Source organism: Aquila chrysaetos, chromosome 24 (assembly GCF_900496995.4).
Source record: "Aquila chrysaetos chrysaetos chromosome 24, bAquChr1.4, whole genome shotgun sequence".
NCBI classification, from domain to species: Eukaryota; Metazoa; Chordata; class Aves; order Accipitriformes; family Accipitridae; genus Aquila; species Aquila chrysaetos.
The window spans coordinates 15889732-15912700 of record NC_044027.1 but is presented as its reverse complement, the minus strand read 5'-3'; the positions used below and the strand labels follow the sequence as shown (position 1 = coordinate 15912700).

Below are 22969 nucleotides of genomic sequence, written 5' to 3'. Positions count from 1 at the left end.
TACGGGGCACCCGCGGTGACGCGCCCCGCTCGGATGCGGGCACGGCCCATTTTGGGAGGAGGTGGTGGTGGGAGGCTTTGCGGCGTTTGGCAGCCCCTGGGTTAATAATAACGCTCTGCTCTCACAGGTGACGAGCCAGGATAAGACCCCAGTCGTTATTCGCAAAGCCATGGCCAAACACAACTTGGATGGGGACCGGCCTGAAGACTATGAGCTCGTTCAGATCATCTCGGAGGAGAGAGGTGTGTGCTGGGGTGCGGGGGGCTTTCCTGGGGGCTGCGTCCCTGCCGGCCATGCAGCCCTGCAGCTTGGGCAGCACCAGGTCGGAGCTGGGCTTGGAGGCGACAGCAAGAGGGGTCCCAGCACTCGGGGACAACTCTTAGCCCCACTCTGGGCCCCTTTCAGGGAAAGGGTGCCCGACTGACCCCCATCCTTGGTCACTTCCAGAGCTGAAGATCCCCGACAACGCCAATGTCTTCTACGCCATGAACTCCGCCGCCAACTATGACTTTGTGCTCAAGAAGCGAGGCTTCTCCAAGGGGGTGAAGATCAAGCATGGCTCCAGCTCCACCCTGCCCAGGATGAAGCAGAAAGGCCTGAAGATTGCCAAAGGCATCTTCTAGCCTCAGCCCCACTGCCACCCATCACCGACGGGGCCTTGGGGGCAGGCTGCTCCGGGCTTGGCTGCGGTCGGTCCTTGTGCCGCCCGGCACGGCGAGAGGAGCGACCCTCGCCCGCGGGGGACGGCCGTGCATCTCCCTCCCGCACCGAGAGCTGGGGTGCTTCGTCAGCCTCCGTCTCTCTCTGCACAAGCCCCCGTTTCAATCAGGTCTTTTTTTCTACACAGGAAGGCAGCGGGGCGGGGGGAATATATGGGGTTTTTTTGGTTTTTTTTTTTTTTTTTTTTTTAAACCTTCCACGGTGCGACACTAGTCCAGCCGCCGGCCAGCCCAGAGCTGGAGCTCGCCTCTGCCGTAGGTGCCTTGTGTCCGCGCAAGCCGGGGAGTGGTGACTCGCAGAGGTGCCGTTTGCAAGGAGCAGAGCACGAGCCATCACCCCGGGGCTGCAAAGCCTCCCACGTGGTGGGGTGCCCTCCTTCCCGGCTTTCCTGGCGTTGTTTTTACCTCCACGTCCTTCCTCCCCGGGATAACTGGCATCGCCACCGCTGCGCATCTCTGCCTGTCCTTCCCCCGGGAGAAGATGCGGATGCCCCAGGCTGGGAGGCAAGCTGGAAAGGATGCAGCCCCGCACCGGTTGGAGGAGGAGGAGGAGGAGGAGGAGGAGGAGGGCTGTGTCCATGCCGTGATGAGCAGGTGCCTCGCGCTCTCGACAACTGGAAGCCTGCGTGGTCTCGCTCCTCTCCCTGATCCAGCTCGTCCTCCAGCTGGACTTTTGACGGCCCGTGTTCAAACTTGCACCAAAGATCAAACGCCAGTGTCTCTTCTACCGTCGGGGGAAGCTTTGGGCCGTGCCCCCAGCGCTGCCAGCCTAACGAGGAGGAGTAGAGCAAATTTCTGTCCCAATTTGTGTAAATAGAGACCTTGGGTCTGCGCAGGTGGGTGAGGAGCCGGAGAGCTCAGGATGCTCTGGGTGCCCCGGCTGCCACCGCCTGACCCACAGAAAGTGCCACTCACCTTGGGCTTTAACCGGACTTTTTCAAACACTGACCATGGGAGAAGCAGCAATGAGACTTCTTTTGTATAAAACAAAAAAGTTTACTGATTTTTTTTTTTTTCTTCAATATTTATTGGTTGTAAATAGAAGAGACGAACTTGTACATTTTACTAATCCAGCCTCCCCCTGCCCTGCGGCCCAGTCCCTCTCCTCTCCCTACTCTAGTATTTAAGGCTGCTGGGAGGGACATTGGCAGCAGCAGCGTCGCTCTGCCGTGCTCGTGGGGCGCAGACCCTGCCGGCCACCCCCTCGTTTCCCCTACCGCTAGTCGCTCAAGCAGAGGCAGAGATGCTTGTTTTAATCATTGTAAGAAACACTAACCAAAGGGGGACCTTTTTTTGCTCCTGGCTCCATCTCTTTTTTTTTTTAAGCGCTTCCTTCCAGCACATCTTTCCTGTTTCCCGTCTGTCCATGCTGCTGGGTGGGTGCAGCGCCTTCCCCAGCTCCAGGAGAGGGGCCGGGGCAGCAGCAACGCTGCACAGCCCACGCTCGGGGGGCCGGAGCTGGTGGCAGGAGCTGGGCTGCGGGCCCCTGGCACCAGGTGGGGAAGAGGCTGCTTGGGCGCGAGCGTGGCCGGCACCGAGCTCTCCCAGCCCCGCGTCCCCTCGGGTGGCATCGCCCGTCGCTGCACATGATGGGAGCCCTGGGCTCCCTGACGCAGGGGCAGCCTTCTGCCTCCCGCCCTGCCCGAAGCCCAGCCCCTGCCCTTGGGCACCAGCACCCCGGGGTCTTCCCTCTCCTCTGTGCCTGCCAGCTCCTGCCTGCCCTGGGGCCATGCTGGCCCCCACTGTCCCCCTCCCCTCCCACCGGTGTCCCCCAGCAGCCCAGCATCACTGGGAGGGACTGGCTGTACCATATGTATTTTGTACCACTTCAATGAAGGAGCACACCGCCTGGTGTGACTTGTACACAGCAATGTAATTAGTCTTTGCAATAAAATACTGATGCTCAAATGTCTCTGCCCCAAGGCAGGGGTTGTCCTGTCCTCCTTCCCCAAAATGCTGGCATGTTACTAGAGAAAGAGGAGTGGACCTGACTGTGGAGGAGGCGGCACTTGTGCCTGTCCTTCGTACCTTACGTTAACTCTGCCGAGTTGAGCTTTGTTTCGTGTTTGAACTAAGATACAGGCTTGTTTGAGGGACCAGTGCCCAATTTTCGTGCGAGTTGTTGGGACTGCCGCATTTTTCAGTTGCATAAATGTGATGTCCAATTTACTGGTTTTACGCCTTTTGATATAAGCAATGGCTGTAAGAGCAAATGCAATGGTTGTTCCTTGTGGTGTGGAGACAGTGGTCTGCCTTGGTTTGAGGCATCTTTCCTTTGGCGCTAAAGGACTCATTTCCTAGCATGCCCAGCATGTTTATTTTCTATTTTATAATTGCACAGACAGCAGTGGAGATTACTTGGATGGTGTGGCAATTCTGAGCATGGGTCTTAACAGATGTAGGTGCACTGTCCAGAATTTTTCTGTGCCTTTGGCTCTGTAGAAGAGTTTAAAGTCTGAGCTTTTGGAAATGAAAGGATCAGATTGTGCAGACAGGGCTCGTAATGCTGTTACCTACTCAGGCAGAATTAAACATCCACATCACTGCAGTCTTCCCAGATAGAGGAATTTTGAAAATGGCTGGGAAATAAATTAATTCGGGCCCAAGTGATTTCTGGCTGCTTTGGCCTTGGGCCTCCTATGATGGAAAGCTTGGGTTCGGGTGTTTTTCCTAGCATTTCTAAGAGTATTTATTCTTGGTGCCTGCGAATACCTGAGCACATATTCTTACCTGGCAGTGGTATGCCTACTGCATCTCTCCTTTTTTTAGTGCCCTGTTGCCTTGAGAAGGGTAAGGCTGTTGCACAGCCCCTCGTGCCTCTGGATTCCCACCTTGCCAGGACCTACACCTTACCCTGGCTGGCGGTGCCCCCAGACAGACCGATTGATGCACAGCTCCCCTTATAAAGTCTCAAAGCTGTAAAAAATGCCTTTGTACTTACCGTTGCAACCCATGCTACCCTGAGGTAGGAGCACAAGGCAAAGCACAGGATCTCCCAGCGAGCCATGGTGAGCGCACACCTGAGGAGCCAGTCGCAGATGCAGCTTCTGTGTATATATACACTTACATACATATGCATGTATTCGGGAGCACAGCTATGTGTCACTGTGTGAGAGCCCTGCAGATGCTTCTTTTGTGGGCTGGAGGCCAAACCTAAGGAAATATCTCAGTCTAACAAAACTCCAGAGAACATAAGAAAATGCTGAAGCCTTGAGAAGCCTCACACAAGTCCAGGAGGCTGAAATCATATTAAACCAGGCATTAGAGCATATTATCGGCCACAAATGAGAAACCTTGCACTCGTAACACACTGGGGAATGCACAAGGCTCAGAAAATGCCAGCAGAGCCTTCATTTCTGTGACAGGGTGGTAGCAATCCAGCCAGCAATGGCAGACTAATGGCCAGAGCGGCCAATCTCTGTGGACCTGAAGCTTTGCCCCACTGCCTGCTTCCTTCAGTCCTTGCTAACTACTGGGGAAGTCAAGACAGAATTGAGAAGTGCATCAGCTAGTGAGGACAACGTACGCTACCTCCCACAGAAGGGAATCATTCACTGCCAGAAAGTGTGTTTTCCTGCAGGCTTTATTTCCAAGATCACCAGTGGGGCTCAATCCTGAAGTCATGGCACAGTATTTTCATTGCCCTTAGACAAGCAGAAGGGCAGCACCTGCCTTAGGGACTCCAGTAGCACCGGCGTGCTTCCCCCAGCACCTCCTCGGGCACCTTTTCTATTGTCCACGTGGCCACCAACCCAGCCAAAGTGCACTTCCCACATATGGAGAGATTTGGGAATGCAACTTCTCCTCTTCTCTGGTGTATGGCTTGGATTCTGGGCTCGCTCTTGGGAGTTTGTTGAGCTTGCTTGAGGGCTTATTAGCCAGAAATTATGAAAATGTAGGCAGTGGCTCCCAAACATCCAGAATGACAGCCATCAGCAGGCACCGCAGTCGGTGCAGAGATTATTGTCATCTTAGCACAAGTTCTGCTTTCCCACATCCTGGGCATGGTGGCTGAACCCTCAGCTCTCAAGGAACAAGAGCAGAGAAGATTCTGTCCAACAGCAGTCAGACTGGTCACTGAGTTCACACATAGTCCAGAATTTCTGTCTCCATTTCATTTTCACTCCCATCAGAAGGCTTGAAGTCCTCTTCCTCCTCCTCTTCATCATCCTCATCCTCTCCAGACTCATATGCCAGCTGCTCTTTGCCATCTGCACTGCTTGTTGTATTTGAGAAAAGAGCTTAATTGGGAAGAAAGAAAGAAAAACACTGTGATACCTCTTAGTGAAGCCTAGGGGCATTTGCAATAGAGTTCATAAAACAAGCGAGAGGAAGGCAGAAGCCGGAGGGGCACAGCTAAAGTTGCACATCTTAGTAGAATCTGATCAAGCCCAAAGCAGTCTGTTTTCATGCTCCAGGAACGCTAGCAGAACAGCAGCAGATCTGCAGTGGTGTGCCTCCTCTCCTAGCTGATTCTGACCTAATTCACTGGGATACTGCTTTGGCCCAGCATTGTGCAAAAATAATTTCCTCACTTCTTGTTCAATTAGTAACATCAATAAAAAGTAAAATGCCACCAACAGACACATCAGTAAGGATAAGGTCTTGATTATGACTATGCAAAGACATTTAAAATCTGAAGGCTGTGACACTGGGAAGATGAAACAGAAAACCTTTACTCCCAGCCATTCCTAATCCCAACCCACGTTCAAGCTGCAGAACACCACCCTCAGCTCACACACTGTAAAGAGCTAGAACACAAAGAGCACCAGATGTAGCACAAAGGAGGAGGCAAATACAGGAACGCTGCTGCCCCAGTGCTGACTGCAACATCCTCATTCAGCTCACATCTCAACACCATCAGGAAGGTGGTAATACACTTTGATGTTCAGAATCATCCTTACCAGGTCTTGTGGATCTGATTATCTGCTTTATCATCAGAGACATGGTATCTCGCAGCTCATCACTAGTCTTTGGAAGGCACCACCCATCCCGCTCTGTGCATTCTGACTCTGTGCCATCATTCCGACGGATGATTTTCTGTAGGCTAAAAAGCAGCAAAAGGGAAGGAAACGTTAGACCTCTACATGCAGATGTAGGTTTCAATTGAGACAGACTATGGCTTACTTCCATTTTACTTCATTGAGTTAGAATAGCGTATTTGGTTATTCAGGTAATTGTCGTATGGGAAAGGAAGTTCATGTGTGAAAAGTCTGTTCTATTTTTATTCAGAAGCTAAACACCTCTTAAGTTTCTGGTCAAGATGAGAGAGAGGGGAATGGACTGAATATAAACAATAGGCTTTGAAATCTAGCTCTAACAGAAGACTCAGCTGCCAGCGTGCAATACCTTTCCACATTCAAGTCACAAAGCTGGTAGAACATCTGCCGATAAGGGGGTAAGGCTCCTTCTCGGAAAATGTAGATGGATTCCTAGGAGGAAAGAAGGAAAGGATGAATGTGCATTTTATGGTGTAACAGGACAATTCTGGCATAACTGAAAAGTACTTCTGATGGGCTGATTCAAGAACAAGGCACTTCCAACACAAATCCAAGGCACAGGTCTGCATATGGCAAAAGATAAAGCTGAATGAGGAATGCAGCAAAATTTTACTGCAGCCATAGTCACAACAGCACAGTTGTGCAGAGAACACACTTCATCTCTTCAAACTGCAGCTCTGTCTGCAGCCTGTTACTGCGTAACAGTGGATCATAGGTTTCATTCTAGCAAAAACGGAAGAATAAAAGACTCCTGTTTAAATATTTATTTTGCCCTGCTGGATTTTGCAGGACGACCTGATAAACACATGGTGAGTTTTTGCACTTCGCTGTCCATAAAGTTCCAATTTTATCAGTTGAAACAAAATGCTCATCACATCTAAGGCTAGGGCTGAGAGTACCAATGCCCTCTTGCAGCATGTAAGAAACACATTCAGTGCACAGCAGGTGAAGTTCTGTAGTAGCATGTACAACTAGCAGCTTCCCAGGTAAACCTAAGGATATCAACTCACTCAAAAATGTCCCCTTAATGACTGACAAAATTTTTTCACTAAGCTGTTTCAAGATTCTTGTAGAAGTAATGCTTACCTTCAGTTTATACCGGCTGGAAGCAGGCTTTTTTGCACCAGATGCACCGGACGTACCAAGCCCCTGTTTCAGATCATGTACACTGACTGTATGACTTACTGAAAGACAAAAAAAAAAAGAGTCCTAATTAGGGACATCTTTCACTCTGTGGCATTGTACTGTCACTTCTCTATGTTGATTCAACTTTGCTGGTGAGCAAAAACCAGACCAACCCAGCAACTGAGCATGTGTTGCTTATTCTTCAGAGACATTACTGGACAGTCATTGGAAAGGTGGCGAGTTTGGCAGCTTTTTCTGCAGTGCATTTGTTCATAATTTTAACCTTTTCTACCCTCCCTTGACAAAGGAAAGAGAACAACTCTCCCCTTACTCTGCACCATCACTGAATGGAAGCAAATGCTGAATTCCCACAGTGTTGCTTGCAGAACACCCTTCTGTCTGCTAACAGATACTGTAGCTCAGCCGGACATGCATCCAAGACTCTCACAACACTTCCCAGCAGGAGACTCTTCTACTGGCTTAACAGCAGCACCATATCATAACCAGAAATAAAGCTCCAATTTTGGCTCAGCTAGAACACAGGAAGACCCTTCACCACCTGTGACTAGGATGGGGTAAACAAAGAAACAGAAGAGCCAGACAGCCCTTCTGCTGGCACAGCATACCTTGCTTCTTGACAGTGATGGGCAGGCTGTAGTTATACGTGCTGCGTTTTGCTTTCACAGGCATATCATTAGGGGCATAACCTAGAGGTGAAAAAAGAAACCCAATAATGAACTGAGGGCAAGCACCCTGCAGAATAACCCTAGCTCAGTAACAGAAGTGCTGGACTGGTGTGCGAAAGGCAGTGTGGTCTTTGGGATATGCTGACTTCAGCAAGGTGGGGAGAGGAGAGGTATCTGATCAACAAAACCCTTTAACCCAGAAAAAGGGAGATGTGATCTGATGGTAATGACTGGATGCCAGCTCTGTCATGGACTTCTTAGGTGACCTCAGAAAGTCCTTTCCCTCAACCTGCCCTCTGCAAAATCAGAGCAGGGGAACCCTGTGTCCTATGGTCTGAGACCTAGCGTCCTGCACAAGATGTTGAGGTCTTTGAGGAAAAGCTACTATGTAAACAACAGCATCTACTGCTCAGTGCCTCTCCTGAGCGAGAGGGAAGATGGTCTGCTACATCCATTTGGGCTTTGAACACATGAAGGAGCAAAGTCAGCCAGCTGCCCATTGAGTTTGGAATGTGCCAAATGAGGAAAGACATATCGCATACTATGAAATAAAGGAGTTTACAGAAGAACTATGGTAAGCAATGAGCTCAAAAGGGTCATCTTCATCAGAGCAGAAATATGGCAAAAGAGTTTGAAAAACAAGTAAAAAGAAAAGTACTACCAGGATTAACCAGAAAGCAGAGAGAACGTCTCTGTGGGTTGGGCCCTTTTACCATATTTCATTCCACAGCGAATTCGGAAGTCCAGTACTTGATAAATCTTTGCTTCAGGGTGTTTTCTGGGGTCATACCCAAACCTAACCCATAAGCTTCTCCAAGGACCTGTTAACTGCATAAACACACATGGGGGAAGATGGTTACAAAAAAATAGTACAGTGTTGCAGAGGTTCTTAGAAAATTCTAATACTTCCCATCATTGCCCAAAGATTATTTCTTTAACCAGCTCTTTCCTCACTTGCCACGCCAGTATTTTTATACTGAAACTTGGGCAATCAATGCATTGAAGTACAAATACTTGCGTGCTTTTACAGACTAACTTGCAAAGTCACAATAAAGTGTTTGTTTGGACAAATTCTACTACCATTGCCAGATGGACAGTCAATTTGAGTGTCTGAACAGCAAAGCCAATTAGAACCAATGGAGTGAACAGTAACTGAATCCTCCATGGCTTTAACTTCTGTTCAAAAGCAAGGCTTTCCTTCCCTCTTCCTCTTTACATAACATTAAGCTCGGGTACTTAGTGGTAGGACCTCAGAAACAGTCAAGAACCTGGAACACCCGGCTGATGCTCCCTTGCTCTGCCTCCTAGCAGCCTCAGACAGGCACAAGGGCAGATATAACAGACTCACCATGTAATAGGCCAAATACGGCAACAGAAGTTTCAGCTTGTCTGGGTGGACACTGATATTGGCTTTTACTGCATTCCGAGACCAGACAGGACGGACTTCAAAGAGCTAAAATAATACAGAAACAACCATGAAATAGCGGGAGGTAGGTTACCAGTGGCAGTTCAGCTTTCCAAGTGGACTGTCTTCTGTATTGGGGCCTTTGGCCCTTATTGTGAGCTATCAGAACAGTAAACTAAGCACTAGTGACACAAAAAGGAACTTAATGTGAGTTGGCTGCAAAGACAGATTCAAATCTTGACATGCGTAATTGAACTGAACACAGCAGTGTCAGTGGCGCCTACTGTCATTTGCTGTATCAGTCAATTACAATCACCATGAATTTTTGGGGAAGTCAGAGAAAATGGCTGCATGCAGTTTTTTCCTACACAGCATGCTGCAGTATAGTGCTCAGCTCAGCAATAAGGCACGTACCTTTCTCAGCTCTTCCTCCACCTTTTTATCCACAGGATTGGTGCACACTTTCTTCCAGGTCTGTACAGCAGCATCCAGGGGTTTAGTTGGGATTTCTTCATCATCAAAGTTCACAAAGATGGCATTGTGTGGGCGACGGGCCCTGCTGAGGCCAATCAGGTTCTCACCAGACACCTGGGGATTGTTGTATCCCTCCCTAAGAAAAAGGGAAAGCATCGGGTTTGCTTTCTGCCTGTGGCACACACGGACTTGGGCCTTCATGGGAACATGCAAAAATGGAAGTTTGTGCTCCAGATTTTGGAAGAGAAGGGACTCAGCTGGGTGAGCAATGGGTTGCTTTACCTTTGGTCCCACTTCCATGTGGATTTTGGAATCATATACTGGTACCATAACAGACTCTTGTGACACCACTGAGGGAAGAAAATTTAAATTAAAAACCCCTGTAAAGCTACATACAGCTGCCTGATGACAGAGGACCCCTGCACTATCTGACAGAAAACCCTGAGGCAGTTGGCTACTAATCTGTATGAAATGCATTGGCAGCACAAAAGGCTTCACCCTCTGCATTTGCTCTACTGTAGTTACAGCAGCTCAGTAGGGTACAGGGACAAAGCAAGATGGAAATGCAGTTCAGATAATTTTTTTTTTAAAAGAAGTGCCGATGAAGGACTACGGTGAGAAAATGAAAGATGTTTCTTGTGGGAGATCTCACAGATTGTTCTTCTGGCAAAACTAACTGGGTGCCAGGAGGGAACAGGTCCGGTGAGTGCGGTCACAGGAACATATGGCATTGATTCCTGCACTCTCCCCTCGGCTCCAGCCCACTGGAAGCGAGCAGAAAGCCGGGCTCACTGCATCCCACGCTGCGTGTAGCGTGCTGGGGGAGGCAGTCGTCTTTACCAGATCACCAGGTCCCCTCAGCTATCAAACCCTCAAGCAGACTTTTGCTGAGGTTGCTGCTGCCAGGCAGTTTCTCAAGCTTGCCTGCCTCTGTTGTACCAAATCAAGAGGGATAAAACAGAACAAGGCAGCAGCTTAAACAGGTGAAATACATGAACGATGTATTTAGTCCTGCTCTGATGCTTCAAGAGCAGAGATCGTATTATAACACTGAAGTCAGAATAGATTGGAGGCATCTTCAAGTGATCAAAAAGGAAATCTTAACTTGAGAGCTTGTCTGTTAGAAGTATGTATCAAACCAGCAAAACGTTTCACTACCTGTCCATTCCAGAACCAACACAGCTATTTACTACGTTACGAGAAAAGGCACTAACCGGTGTTGTATATCTGGCCGATAAAAATAGTCAACGGGAGTGTCCAGACGTGAGAAAATCGGTGGTGGGATGTAGAGAGGTAATTCTCTATTGAAAAATTCTTCCTTCTCTGGTTTGAGCATTAGAACCTTGTCATACATGGAGGTTTGTTTGCCATCAGGACCAGAGTGCATTGCCAGGTACTGGAAATCAGACATTCCTGTGAGAAACAAAAGTTAAAACATTGTGAAGTTCATTGTGAATATAACAATATTTCTCACAACACTCAACTCTCAGGAGCAGGAGTCTGATAAGTTTATGCAAATGTTTATACAGCAAGGCGGCTGTAACAACAGGACACTTGATTTTCCTTCCGGTCCTGAGTTGTTTAAAGGCAAACACTTCCCCTTCCCATCAGACATACTCGTCTTTAAGCCACGTGGACACAAACCCCAGTATTACCTTGAAATTTGTAAACGGTGGTGACAGTCCCAAGAATTTCCATTTCAAACTGGACTTCTGGCTGGATTTGTTCTTCGGTGTCCAACTGCTTTTTCTTCTTGGTCCTCCTTTTCACCTTGAGCAGCATGGTGGAGGTGGGGAAGCGATTGGCACATACGGGATGGCAGTAAGGGTCCTTGGGGCGAAAATACAGCTCCAGCCTTTTGGCAGGGTCCGCATAAATCTGTCAGCGAGGGCAAGCACGGTCTCCGTTAGCACTGCACCCGCGCAGCCCGTCTCCCCTGGACTCTCTTTGGCACCAGGCCCCGGCCTCACACCCTCGCCAGCCGTTTCCCCTCACACTGCCTCAGGGATGTGAACCCCCCCGCTCCACCGACACCGGGTCAGGGGGACGCGCAGCCGCTCCCACCCTGCCCGACACCTCCTGTCTCCTCGCTCGTGGACAGCAGCGGCCCAGGCGAGCGGCCTATACCCCGAAACCACGCGTGGAGCCTGCGTGGGGACGTGCTGGGCCCGAACAGCCCGCACAAAGGGGTCCCACAGCGGGTGAGCTCCCCGGCCCCCCCCCCCGCGCCTCCAGCCCCCTCCCCAGGGCCGGGGCTGGGCTCCTCGCCCGGCAACCCCTCAGCCCGGATAACCTCCACCCCCCCGGACCCCCCCCCCCCTCACCCGCGACACCCCCTGCTCTCCTCCCAGCGTCCGCAGCATGGCCCCGACGTCCCGCACCAGCCCCGGGTACTCCACACACACCAACCGCGGCGTGCGGGGCAGCTCCAACACGGCCGAACCCCGCTCCCGCCACTGCCGCCCCGCCGCCATCGCTTCCCCACCCCGGTCCCTCCCGCCAGCCTCCCCCCCCCTCCCCCCGCAGCGCCTCGCCCCGCGGGCCGCGGCACAAAGGTTCCGCCGAAGATCGGTTCCTACCGCGGCGGTGCGGGGCCTGGCCGGGCCCGGGGTGGGGGGGTGCGGGTGCGGGTGGGGGTGAAGGTGGAGGTGGGCGAGCACCCGTGCTCCTCTTCTCGCCCGGGCTCGGAGCTGGAACTCCTCAGCTCAGCCTGGCCTCTGCCAAGGCGGGCGGGGGGGGGCGGGACTCGTGCCCATAAATAACCTCCCGCCATTGGGTTTATTTCGCCCTCTTTGAGTTTCGGAGCCGATTTCCGTGCACGTAGGGCAACGGTTCACCCGCCGGTTTGCCTTCGTAGGTTACAACTGTAATTATCTAAGGGCTGTTTGTTATTAGCGTGGGTGTTGATGTTAACGCGGGGATATCCAGAGGACAGGGCCTGTCCTGCGACGAGGAAAAACAAACCCTGAGCCCAACGGCTGGCAGAGCAGGCCGAGCCGCGGCTGCCGGTGTCAGCGGCTTCACCGCGACATCGCTGTGTTACGGGCCAGGGGAACACGCTTTGCCCGCAGACTGGATGTTGCTCACTGCCTGACTTTAACGTTAGGGAGAAAATCCTGTCACGGCAAAGACAAAGAGAAGCCATAATCGCTCAGTTACAAGCAAGCCTTTAATGAATTTGGCCTATTTCCAAAAGGTGTTTTTTTCTTAGCTTCACAGCAGTTCCTCGGTCAGGGAGATGTTGGCAACCTGCGGCAAGCTCTGATAGATTGTGTTCCAGAAGTTCACGTACCGGGATCTCAGATTCTGCTTCACAGAGTCCTGGTTTATCTTGTTGTTGATTTCCAGGTAGTAACTGCCCTCATTGCTGTAGGGCAGCCAGGCAATGGGCACCTTTGAATTCCCTTTGTTGGGATCACTGGGGAAAAAGGAGACAGAGAAGTTCAGTTTTATCAGGGCAGCTTGTGGATGCAGCAAGGTTTGTGGTGTTTGGCAGGCACCCTGTCTGCTCAAGTGAGGCTTCAAGTGAGTGCAAAGAGAGAGTTTGACATTGGGACAAGCAATAGCAATTCTGCCTGCTTGGAGCGACTTGCTGACCTGCATTCTCTTCCCTTGGTCCCCACTAGCATCGTCCCTGGCTGCATGCAGGGGCTTAACTCCTGTCTGAATGCCAGGATTCAGAAACAAGCCTCATCATTAAGTCTAAGCAGAGTTCACAAGTTCTGAAAATGCTTTTGCTCTCCCCAGGTGTTCTCTGGATGACCCAGAGGAAACTCCACCACCAGGAGACATAGAGCCAGGCTCACAACAGAAGTACAGAGAGAGGGCACCCCGCTTTTGGGAATGGCTCCTGAGAAGTTAATAGGCAAGAGCAGCAGGCTGAAGTGCTGCAGCAAGCCCCAAATGTGGAACTGGAATCACTCACCCTGTCCTGGCAAAGTTGGTCCAGTAAGCAATCATGGCACTTGAGACAGTCCTGTGCTTGGGCAGGTAGCCCAGAGGGGTGGCAAAGGGTTTCCCAAACACATACTGCAGGTCATCAGCATGGTCTGCGCCTACCCAGCTTGGGTAGACGGGCATTCGGGATGGCTGGGAGAACAAGTAGCTGTATGTCTTGGCACTCCTGGAGAAATAAAATAGACATGCTAAGTGGATGTGAGTGGAAAGCAGAGGAAGGGGTGCAGATTCATAACCACCCTCCAAATACCAGCAGAGCCAGAGATTCAGCCTTGGAAGATGCTCACATGCATCTAAGAGGTGGTCTCAGGAGAAAACATCCTTCTATCTGGTAATTTTTAACTTCCATTTCTGATTCTCACCCTAAACTTCACATCATCCAACTGCCATGTCTCGTGGCATCACATATTGCTAGGATGAAGTCTGAAGTTTTTAGGAAGCAAAAACTTGTTTTAATGGGAATTTAAAACGAATTCCTAGCATGACTCCCTCGCAGCGTTAGAGAAGTAGTGTTTGTACAAGCTACGTGTAAGCATGTACTCAGTACCAAAATGCGTGCCTCCTTTAAGTTCAGCCCTCTTAACCTGCTCCTCATCCCCTTGTGCCGGGAACACAGCGTTTCAGCCCCTGGCGGGCTTTGTGCTCCTGCCAGGGCTGAGCTGCTCACCGGGCATTCTGCAGGTGCAGATACAGTGCCCACTGTGTGGGAACCAGGAAGATGTAGTCAGTAACCAGGTCCACCACTGTCCTCTTCATGACCTCCTGGTCCGGGTTGTCACCCCACACTTGCGTGTAGAGGTTGTATGTGGCATTGGCTCCACGCTCGCCCCTGTCCACAGTAAGTCCTTTGACCAAATGATAGACCTCTTGCCTGAAAAGACAAGTAGTATCAACTAATTACAGACCGGCATCTTCAAGTGGGGCAGGGATCATGGAAATGGATCCCAGCTCCCATTGATGTTCACATCCAACCCTGTGGTTAGCAATGGTTTGGTGGAGTAAAAGCCAGTGATTTCATTCCAGGTCTTAGATGGTGGGCATGTGCTTCCCAGCTTTCTCAGCAGAACAGCTTGGGGCCAAATTGGCCGCAAGCTCCTTTTGTCCGCAAAGAGGAGTCTTAAGGGGTGGGCGCCCAGCATGTCTGGCATGTACCTTCTCTGGACAGAGAGCATCAGGGCTGCCAAGCCTGTCACTGGTGCTGAGTTCAGGAGCACCTTAAAGGTACATGGGGAGGCTTCCCCTTTCTCTTGAAGGCTCTGGACTTGGCAGCATATGCCCTAGGCATCCTGGCTTGGAGTGACATCCTGTTTTGAAGGTAGTGCCCTGTCCACTCAGGTCTAAGGCCTTGGAGTTTGGGGGCTACGTTAAAGATCGGGTTCCTCCTGTTAAGGGTTTTAAGAGCATCCTTCACTTACGCAGTGATTTTCACCAATGGGCGATTGATAGCAGGTAAATCAATGCCAGCGAAGATGTGTCCATCCATGTTATTGATCCCAGCAATGTAGTCAATGTCAGCAGTGTTGGCAAAGAGGTTCTCTGGCATGTCTGGGAGGAAGTCTCCATCGATGACAGGAGTGAGGGCGAGTGTGTGAACCAGGGGAGCTGCAGCAGGAGACAAAACCGGAGTCTGTTAGCAGCTGAGAAAAGACATGTGTGGCCCAGCATATCCCATGGCTCAAGGAACTGTCAAAGGAATAGGCTGAGGTGAATGAGAGCTTGGGTGGTGACTTCAGCGTGACCACAGAATCACGTTCAGTAAACCTCATGCCCGTAGCTGCGGGGGATGAACAAGACATCTGCCAACCAAGTATCGGCAGGCGTCATCAACAATTACTCTCCTTCCCCCAGCCCCTTCCCAAAAAGCCCAGTCCAAGTTATGGAAGAGCAGAACTTCTCCCCACCCCATCTGGCTGCATTCACTCACTGCCAGGACAGCTGGCTCAGGCCAGTGCAGCTGCACAGCGGTGGCTTGGCCACTGTCTGTCCTGAGCAAGGCTAAATACTGGGGCTATTTACTAGGAGCATGAGGAGAGCAAGCGGAGGAGAGTCTTCTTGGGAAAGAAATTCTCACAGGCAGTAAGAGCAGAAGCGTTCCCTACCTGCTATGAGAGTCCTACACTCCACCCAGCGACTCAAATGAAAATAGCAGGGTTGTGGTCAATTATTTTTTTGTTTGTAAGCTGTGTTCTGGAATGCTCTTGCTGCTTTCACAGAACAGAAAGCCCAAACAGCTGTTTTGGAGCCAAGGCATGGCCCTTGGGTGATTCCTCTGCCACCGCTGCCATTGCACGATGAATGGCGTTCATTCAGCGCAACGTGCACCTGCCTGCAGAAGGGCAACTGTGAGATCTGTCATTATTGTCCCCTTTCTGAAGGACACAAGCACTGCTTCAACACTCCTGGCAATCACCCCAGCGTCTCATCAAAGGCATGGTGAGCCCAGCATGCGTGGCGGACCACAGCGTGGATCGGGGGACTTACAGGGCAGGTTGGTCAGCTGCAGGTGGTAGGCTAGCGTCACAGCTTTGGGGTCGGAGACGCGCAGGCAGTTGGCCAAGGCAGTGGTGTTGTCTGTGGGGCAGCCCACATGCTGTCCAATCTGCAGGAGGAGAGAGAGAAACCTCCCAGCACTACCCTCTGAAGCCAGGCTTCATTACCACCTTCACAGGGCAGAGGTTGGTTTTAATCTCAAAGCAGCATGTTTCCAAAGCTCTGTGTTTGGCAGCATGGCTCCTGCTGAATACCTTGCTAGTTATGCTCTTCTCTAGAGAATCCCTTTTTTTGTTTTCCATTCCCTGAAGCAAGGCTTGCATGTTACCTTTTTAGCCCAGGAGAGCGGGTCATTCTGGATGGCCCAGCTGCAGAGACCGACACCACTCTGGCTGATGGCTCTCTTGAACAGGCCCTTGTTCTTTGGGGACAACATCTGTGGTGCAAAATAGAGACAAGAGGGTTTCAGGTACAAACTCCTGAAAAGCCCATCGCCTGCCAGACCTGTCCGATCGTCTCACAGCTTGTGCACCAGACCCGGGGAAGCTGCCAGCTCTCGTGCTATTTGACAGCCTCAGCAGTTAAAGTTAAAAGGTGATATGGTGAGAAGACGAGCAGAGCAGGGGGACATGGCAAGTAAACGCTATTTCACCAGAGGTCCCCAAAGCAAGGACACGTGCCTGCAGTGGTGGAGCTGATTAAGCTGAAGAAGGAGGAGCGGCTACAAGGTGAAGAGGCTGAGCATTGCTGTTCCCGGGCAGGAGAAGATGTTAAACAGGCAGTGTGTGTGGAGGGAAGCAGTGGAGTGCCAAGGGGACCATCTCTCCCATTTACAGAGAAGAGAAGTGGCTCTGGTGGGGTCTAACAAGTACAACACACCTGCAGGGAGACACTGACGGCACCAGCTGATTCCCCAAAGATGGTGATGTTTTCTGGGTCACCCCCAAAGACCTTGATATTCCTCTTCACCCAGGCAATAGCCATGTGCTGGTCCTTCAGCCCGTAGTTCCCTGAGCAACAGAGAGCACCCACCATTGAGCAAGGGCACAGCAAAGCCAGTAAGTTGGGGACCCGTGACAGGGTCCCCTGAAGAGGGAGCAGCTATGGTACCTGGCAAGCTTGCATCTCCGGTGCTCAGGAAGCCTAGGGGCCCCAGGCGATAGTTGATGGTCACCACGATCACGTTGCCCCGCACAGCAATCTCCTCGCCATCATAGAGGTAGTTATTGAGGAAGTTGGCTCCCTGGCTCCCTCCTACAAGGAAGGCGCCGCCGTAGATCCAGACCATCACTGGCAAGTTGGTAGAGACTGGGAGATGAGGAAGAAAAGCAGTGTGAGCCACAACATAGCTAGAAGGTGCTGCCCATCCACGCCCATACCCCCTCGCTGAGCGTCGCTCCACCTGGGCAGGAACAGACATGATGCTGTGCAATAGCCTATGGCCAAGAAAGTCTGTGCTCTGTAGAAGAAGCTGAAACTCCCAACAGGCTGCAGCTGAGGGACATTGGTTGACATGGCTCCCACCCTTCCCTCTGAAAATCAGTGCTCCTGCAGTTGCCCACTATGGGAAACATAGCTGCTGAGAGATGCTCCAGAGCAATTTGTCCACAAAAGGCAACTGAGAATCTCGTCCCCAGGTCTCTGCCAAGCACATACTATGTTTCCTCTGTTGAGGGATCCAGATGTTCAGATAGAGACAGTCCTCGCTTCCACGGACATCAGTTTGTGTAAGTGTCATCTGAATGCAGCGTTTTTTGAATTCTTTTGCCTGCAGTGTTCCTGAGAGGAGAGAGGGAAGACAGCAGGTCCTAGTTAGAGGCATCAACTCCATCCTTTGGTTGCAAACTGTCTGTCTATCCATCCTCTCCTCTGTGAGTCCAATACAGAGGCAGCAAAGCGTCCCCAGCCACTGTGACCAGCCTGAGGGAGTGACAAAGTGGGACCTTTTCCCATGTGAACTAGTTCTGGATAGCCGAGGCATGGGTAGGGGAGATGCAGGTGCCATGCTTCGGATTTGTTATTTCATGTGGTTACTTGAGCTGCTTGGGCACACTTAGACACAGATTCTCATACCCACCATGAGACAAAGAGCTTTTTCTTGGCTCTTCTTAGTAGATGAAAGCAGGCAAAAACATCTTTGGCTTGTCAATAATGGACTACAGAGAGAGAAGTGAAAACAAAACCCCAAACCAAAGGCATTCAAAAGCTGGATCTTACCATCCCAGCCAGGATGAGGTTGTGGGTCTTCCAGAGTCTTTGGAGGGGCAGCAAAGGGGATCCCTCTGAAGATGTCGACGTAGTCCCCAAAGAGTCCCAGTTTTTTACTCTCGCCTTCCACAAAACCGCCCTCGGTGTACACCACACCCAGCTACATGTGGCACCATCGAGAAGAGAAAATCCATTGCACAGTCCTTCATGCCTCTGGCTTCCCATGTTGCCAGCACCCACACCTTGCCCTGCTCGGTCCCCCAGATGGACCCACTCACAGCCCGCCTTCCCCAGCCATCCCTTTGGACCCTTGTGGAAAGCCCACAGGTAGTTGCCACTGGAGATGTGCCCGTGCAGATGTCCTGCAGGCTGTCTTTTGGAGCAGATGGGCAGCGGCAATTCCCCTGCACTCCCAAAGACAACAGCAGAAGGTGAGGACCTACAGCCTTTAGATGTAAACCAGGCCAGACCTGACACAGAACTGTGCAGGAACTTTTGGAAGAATGTTGATGAGAGTCTTGGCCATGTTTAGAGCACCTAAAAACACCCTGCCTTGGCTGTCATGGTCAACAGGCCCTCTTTCATGGGCACCAGACCAGACATAGCAGGAGTTTGCTTATTCAGGCAGGAACAGGCAAAATGTCTTGCAAAGCCATAAGAGGTGTTTTTGTACTTACAGTTGCAGCCCACGCTACCCCGAGGTAGGAGCACAAGGCAAAGCACAGGATCTCCCAGCGAGCCATGGTGAGTGCACACCTGAGGAGCCAATTCCCACATGGAGGCTTACATATATATATCTAGGAGTGCAGCTGTGTGTCAATGCCATGACCCGGTTTTGGCTCTAAGGTAAACTAGGGGAGCCTCTACACACTTGTCCTTCAGTAGGCTGAGGCCAAACCATGACGGAGGCAGACTGGCGTCACTGTGTGAGAGCCCTGCAGATGCTTCTTTTGTGGGCTGGAGGCCAAACCTAAGGAAATATCTCAGTCTAACAAAACTCCAGAGAACATAAGAAAATGCTGAAGCCTTGAGAAGCCTCACACAAGTCCAGGAGGCTGAAATCATATTAAACCAGGCATTAGAGCATATTATCGGCCACAAATGAGAAACCTTGCACTCGTAACACACTGGGGAATGCACAAGGCTCAGAAAATGCCAGCAGAGCCTTCATTTCTGTGACAGGGTGGTAGCAATCCAGCCAGCAATGGCAGACTAATGGCCAGAGCGGCCAACCTCTGTGGACCTGAAGCTTTGCCCCACTGCCTGCTTCCTTCAGTCCTTGCTAACTACTGGGGAAGTCAAGACAGAATTGAGAAGTGCATCAGCTAGTGAGGACAACGTACGCTACCTCCCACAGAAGGGAATTATTCACTGCCAGAAAGTGTGTTTTCCTGCAGGCTTTATTTCCAAGATCACCAGTGGGGCTCAATCCTGAAGTCATGGCACAGTATTTTCATTGCCCTTAGACAAGCAGAAGGGCAGCACCTGCCTTAGGGACTCCAGTAGCACCGGCGTGCTTCCCCCAGCACCTCCTCGGGCACCTTTTCTATTGTCCACATGGCCACCAACCCGGCCAAAATGCACTTCCCACACATGGAGAGATTTGGGAATGCAACTTCTCCTCTTCTCTGGTGTATGGCTTGGATTCTGGGCTCGCTCTTGGGAGTTTGTTGAGCTTGCTTGAGGGCTTATTAGCCAGAAATTATGAAAATGTAGGCAGTGGCTCCCAAACATCCAGAATGACAGCCATCAGCAGGCACCGCAGTCGGTGCAGAGATTATTGTCATCTTAGCACAAGTTCTGCTTTCCCACATCCTGGGCATGGTGGCTGAACCCTCAGCTCTCAAGGAACAAGAGCAGAGAAGATTCTGTCCAACAGCAGTCAGACTGGTCACTGAGTTCACACATAGTCCAGAATTTCTGTCTCCATTTCATTTTCACTCCCATCAGAAGGCTTGAAGTCCTCTTCCTCCTCCTCTTCATCATCCTCATCCTCTCCAGACTCATATGCCAGCTGCTCTTTGCCATCTTTACCACTTGTTTAACCAAAGAAAGCCCTTCTGCTGGCACAGCATGCCCTGCTTCTTGACAGTGATGGGCAGACTCTGTTTTGCTTTCACGGGCATATCATTAGGGGCTAGAGTTGAAAAAAGAAAACCAATAATGAACTGAGGGCAAGCACCCTGCAGAATAACCCTAGCTCAGTAACAGAAGTGCTGGACTGGTGTGCGAAAGGCAGTCTGGTCTTTGGGATATGCTGACTTCAGCAAGGTGGGGAGAGGAGAGGTATCTGATCAACAAAACCCTTTAACGCAGAAAAAGGGAGATGTGATCTGATGGTAATGACCGGATGCCAGCTCTGTCATGGACTTCTTAGGTGACCTCAGAAAGTCCTTTCCCTCAACTTGTTCTCTGTAAAATTGGAGCAGGGGAACCCTGTGTCCCAAGGTCTGAGACCTAGCGTCCTGCACAAGATGCAGAGAACCTGGAACACCCGGCTGATGCTCCCTTGCTCTGCCTCCTAGCAGCCTCAGACAGGCACCAGGGCAGATATAACAGACTCACCATGTAATAGGCCAAATACGGCAACAGAAGTTTCAGCTTGTCTGGGTGGACACTGATATTGGCTTTTACTGCATTCCGAGACCAGACAGGACGGACTTCAAAGAGCTAAAATAATACAGAAACAACCATGGAAATGAACACAGTGGTCTCAGTGGTGTCTACTGAGACTTGTTATATCAGTCAGACTTTGGATTTGCCCATCATTACCCAGAGAAAAACAATGTCTGTTCAGCAGCCTGTCTACTCTCCAAAAGGCCTGGAGAGCTCTGCAGAAGGCAAACTGCAAAATTTATTTTCAGAACACGGGCAACTCTAAGGAACACAATTCCAGAGCCCTGGCTGGCATTTCAGATCTGTGCCGCTCACTCACTTTCCTGACGTGACATTGTCGTGCCTTGACAAATTTTTACCCCATCCATCATTTCAAGGGGAGCTGCAGCTGTTCAGGACACCAAATATTCCTGTATCCCCGGCAGAATATGCCAGTACAGCCCTTCTCATTTGATAGATTAGAGAACAGAAAAAACAAATGTGTGTTTTGCTAAGGGCACAAAGGACAGCTGATATCAAACTGGAGTGGAACCCAAAAGCCTGGATTTGGGTTCCTGGCTTAATTACACAGGCCCATATCTCACCCATTAACAAGGTTAAACAGGAAACACAATCACAAAACCTTCAGAGAAGCCAGCAGTAGTTACAATGACAACAATTTTTTATGAGGTCTGCATGCCACAGTATAGTACTCAGCCCAGCTCAGCAATAAGGCACGTACCTTTCTCAGCTCTTCCTCCACCTTTTTATCCACAGGATTGGTGCACACTTTCTTCCAGGTCTGTACAGCAGCAACCAGGGGTTTAGTTGGGATTTCTTCATCATCAAAGTTCACAAAGATGGCATTGTGTGGGCGACGGGCCCTGCTGAGGCCAATCAGGTTCTCACCAGACACCTGGGGATTGTTGTATCCCTCCCTAAGAAAAAGGGAAAGCATCGGGTTTGCTTTCTGCCTGTGGCACACACGGACTTAGGCCTTCATGGGAACATGCAAAAATGGAAGTTTGTGCTCCAGATTTTGGAAGAGAAGGGACTCAGCTGGGTGAGCAATGGGTTGCTTTACCTTTGGTCCCACTTCCATGTGGATTTTGGAATCATATACTGGTACCATAACAGACTCTTGTGACACCACTGAGGGAAGAAAATTTAAATTAAAAACCCCTGTAAAGCTACATACAGCTGCCTGATGACAGAGGTCCCCTGCACTATCTGACAGAAAACCCTGAGGCAGTTGGCTACTAATCTGTATGAAATGCATTGGCAGCACAAAAGGCTTCACCCTCTGCATTTGCTCTACTGTAGTTACAGCAGCTCAGTAGGGTACAGGGACAAAGCAAGATGGAAATGCAGTTCAGATAATTTTTTTTTTAAAAGAAGTGCCGATGAAGGACTACGGTGAGAAAACGAAAGATGTTTCTTGTGGGAGATCTCACAGATTGTTCTTCTGGCAAAACTAACTGGGTGCCAGGAGGGAACAGGTCCGGTGAGTGCGGTCACAAGAACATATGGCATCGATTCCTGCACACTCCCCTTGGCTCCAGCCCACTGGAAGTGGGCAGAAAGCCGGGCTCACTGCATCCCACGCTGCGTGTAGCGTGCTGGGGGAGGCAGTCATCTTCACCAGATCCCCTCAGCTATCAAACCCTCAAGCAGACTTTTGCTGAGGTTTCTGCTGCCAGGCAGTTTCTCAAGCTTGCCTGCCTCTGTTGTACCAAATCAAGAGGGATGAAACACAACAAGGCAGCAGTTTAAACAGGTGAAGGTCTCCATCCCACCTCCACACCATGCAACCAACCTCCTCCCCATCCCTGAGCTCCCCCTTTCCCGTGGATATCCTGCGTGCAGCAGCCGGGACATTCGGGACAGCTCCAGCACAGCTGAGCCCTGCTTCCCCACCACCACGGAGTCCCTGAGTCAGGGTTGGTGGCATTTCTCTGTGTGTGTGTGTTTGTGCGTTAGTGTTACAGCCTCTGCTGTTCCTCCTGCTTGTCCCAGCAGGGTGGGCAATGGGTGTGTTTGTTCTGTGAGAGCTCCGGGATGGGGCAGAAGCAAAACCGCCAGCTGCAAATACCCAGGAGCCGTGAGCCAGCCTCCCTCCCCAAAGCAATGAGCCTGGCTTAGAAATTGTGATTTAAAAAAAAAAGAATTATATATTCGCTGTTTTCACCCTGTAGGGTGCAGTAGTACCACATTTTCATAGAATCCTAGAACCATAGAATACCAGGTTGGAAGGGACCTCAAAGATCATCTGCTCCAACCTTTCTTGGCAAAAGCATGGTCTAGACAAGA

The 22969-nt window shown here is 50.7% G+C and overlaps 3 protein-coding genes across 8 annotated transcripts in view; 1 reads left to right on the top strand and 2 right to left on the bottom strand.

Moving 5' to 3' along the window:
- RALGDS (ral guanine nucleotide dissociation stimulator) overlaps positions 1-2627 on the top strand; it is a 47144-nt gene extending 44517 nt beyond the window's left edge. For both annotated transcript variants that reach the window (XM_041119629.1, XM_041119628.1), the window contains exons 17-18: positions 128-242; positions 448-2627. In XM_041119629.1, the coding sequence (XP_040975563.1) occupies positions 128-242; positions 448-623 (291 nt within the window). In that variant the 3' untranslated portion in view covers positions 624-2627. The remainder of the gene's footprint in view (positions 1-127; positions 243-447) is intronic.
- A 1657-nt stretch (positions 2628-4284) lies between these two features.
- On the bottom strand, positions 4285-11914 carry GTF3C5 (general transcription factor IIIC subunit 5). 2 transcript variants are annotated; one of them, XM_030000399.1, is made up of 11 exons: positions 11734-11914; positions 11065-11287; positions 10624-10822; positions 9350-9545; positions 8879-8983; positions 8244-8358; positions 7471-7551; positions 6806-6903; positions 6069-6151; positions 5624-5766; positions 4285-4960 (listed from the first exon to the last, which is right to left on the bottom strand). In XM_030000399.1, exons 1-11 carry the CDS (start codon positions 11881-11883, stop codon positions 4803-4805), a joined length of 1551 nt encoding a protein of 516 aa, XP_029856259.1. In that variant the 5' UTR covers positions 11884-11914; the 3' UTR covers positions 4285-4802. The 2 variants fall into 2 exon arrangements, with proteins under 2 accessions (XP_029856259.1, XP_040975570.1); XM_041119636.1 differs by lacking the exons at positions 10624-10822; positions 11065-11287; positions 11734-11914 and adding an exon at positions 9692-9803.
- Positions 11915-12560: 646 nt separating this feature from the next.
- Positions 12561-22969, bottom strand: part of CEL (carboxyl ester lipase) — a 21892-nt gene continuing 11483 nt past the window's right edge. Inside the window, exons 1-12 of one of the 4 annotated variants that reach the window (XM_030000294.2) lie at positions 20630-20734; positions 18742-20201; positions 18074-18224; positions 17513-17635; positions 16967-17164; positions 16736-16866; positions 16185-16292; positions 15848-15965; positions 14782-14968; positions 14034-14237; positions 13335-13532; positions 12561-12827 (exon numbers count right to left, since the gene is read on the bottom strand). In XM_030000294.2, the coding sequence (XP_029856154.1) occupies positions 12623-12827; positions 13335-13532; positions 14034-14237; positions 14782-14968; positions 15848-15965; positions 16185-16292; positions 16736-16866; positions 16967-17164; positions 17513-17635; positions 18074-18224; positions 18742-18807 (1689 nt within the window). In that variant the 5' untranslated portion in view covers positions 18808-20201; positions 20630-20734 and the 3' untranslated portion in view covers positions 12561-12622. The other 3 variants (XM_041119634.1, XM_041119633.1, XM_030000293.2) reach the window with 3 other exon arrangements.

Bases quoted from the DNA above. Each gene is read 5' to 3' on its own strand.
- GTF3C5 (XM_030000399.1), bottom strand. From the start codon at position 11,883: ATGGCGGCGGGGCGGCAGTGGCGGGAGCGGGGTTCGGCCGTGTTGGAG. The intron at 9,546-10,623 runs GTTAGTGCCTTT...CCTTTTTCTTAG, and splicing joins CGGCCAGATATACAACACCG to GGAGGGATACAACAATCCCC. The intron at 8,359-8,878 runs GTGAGTCTGTTA...GTGTTTATGCAG, and splicing joins CGTATTTGGCCTATTACATG to TTAACAGGTCCTTGGAGAAG.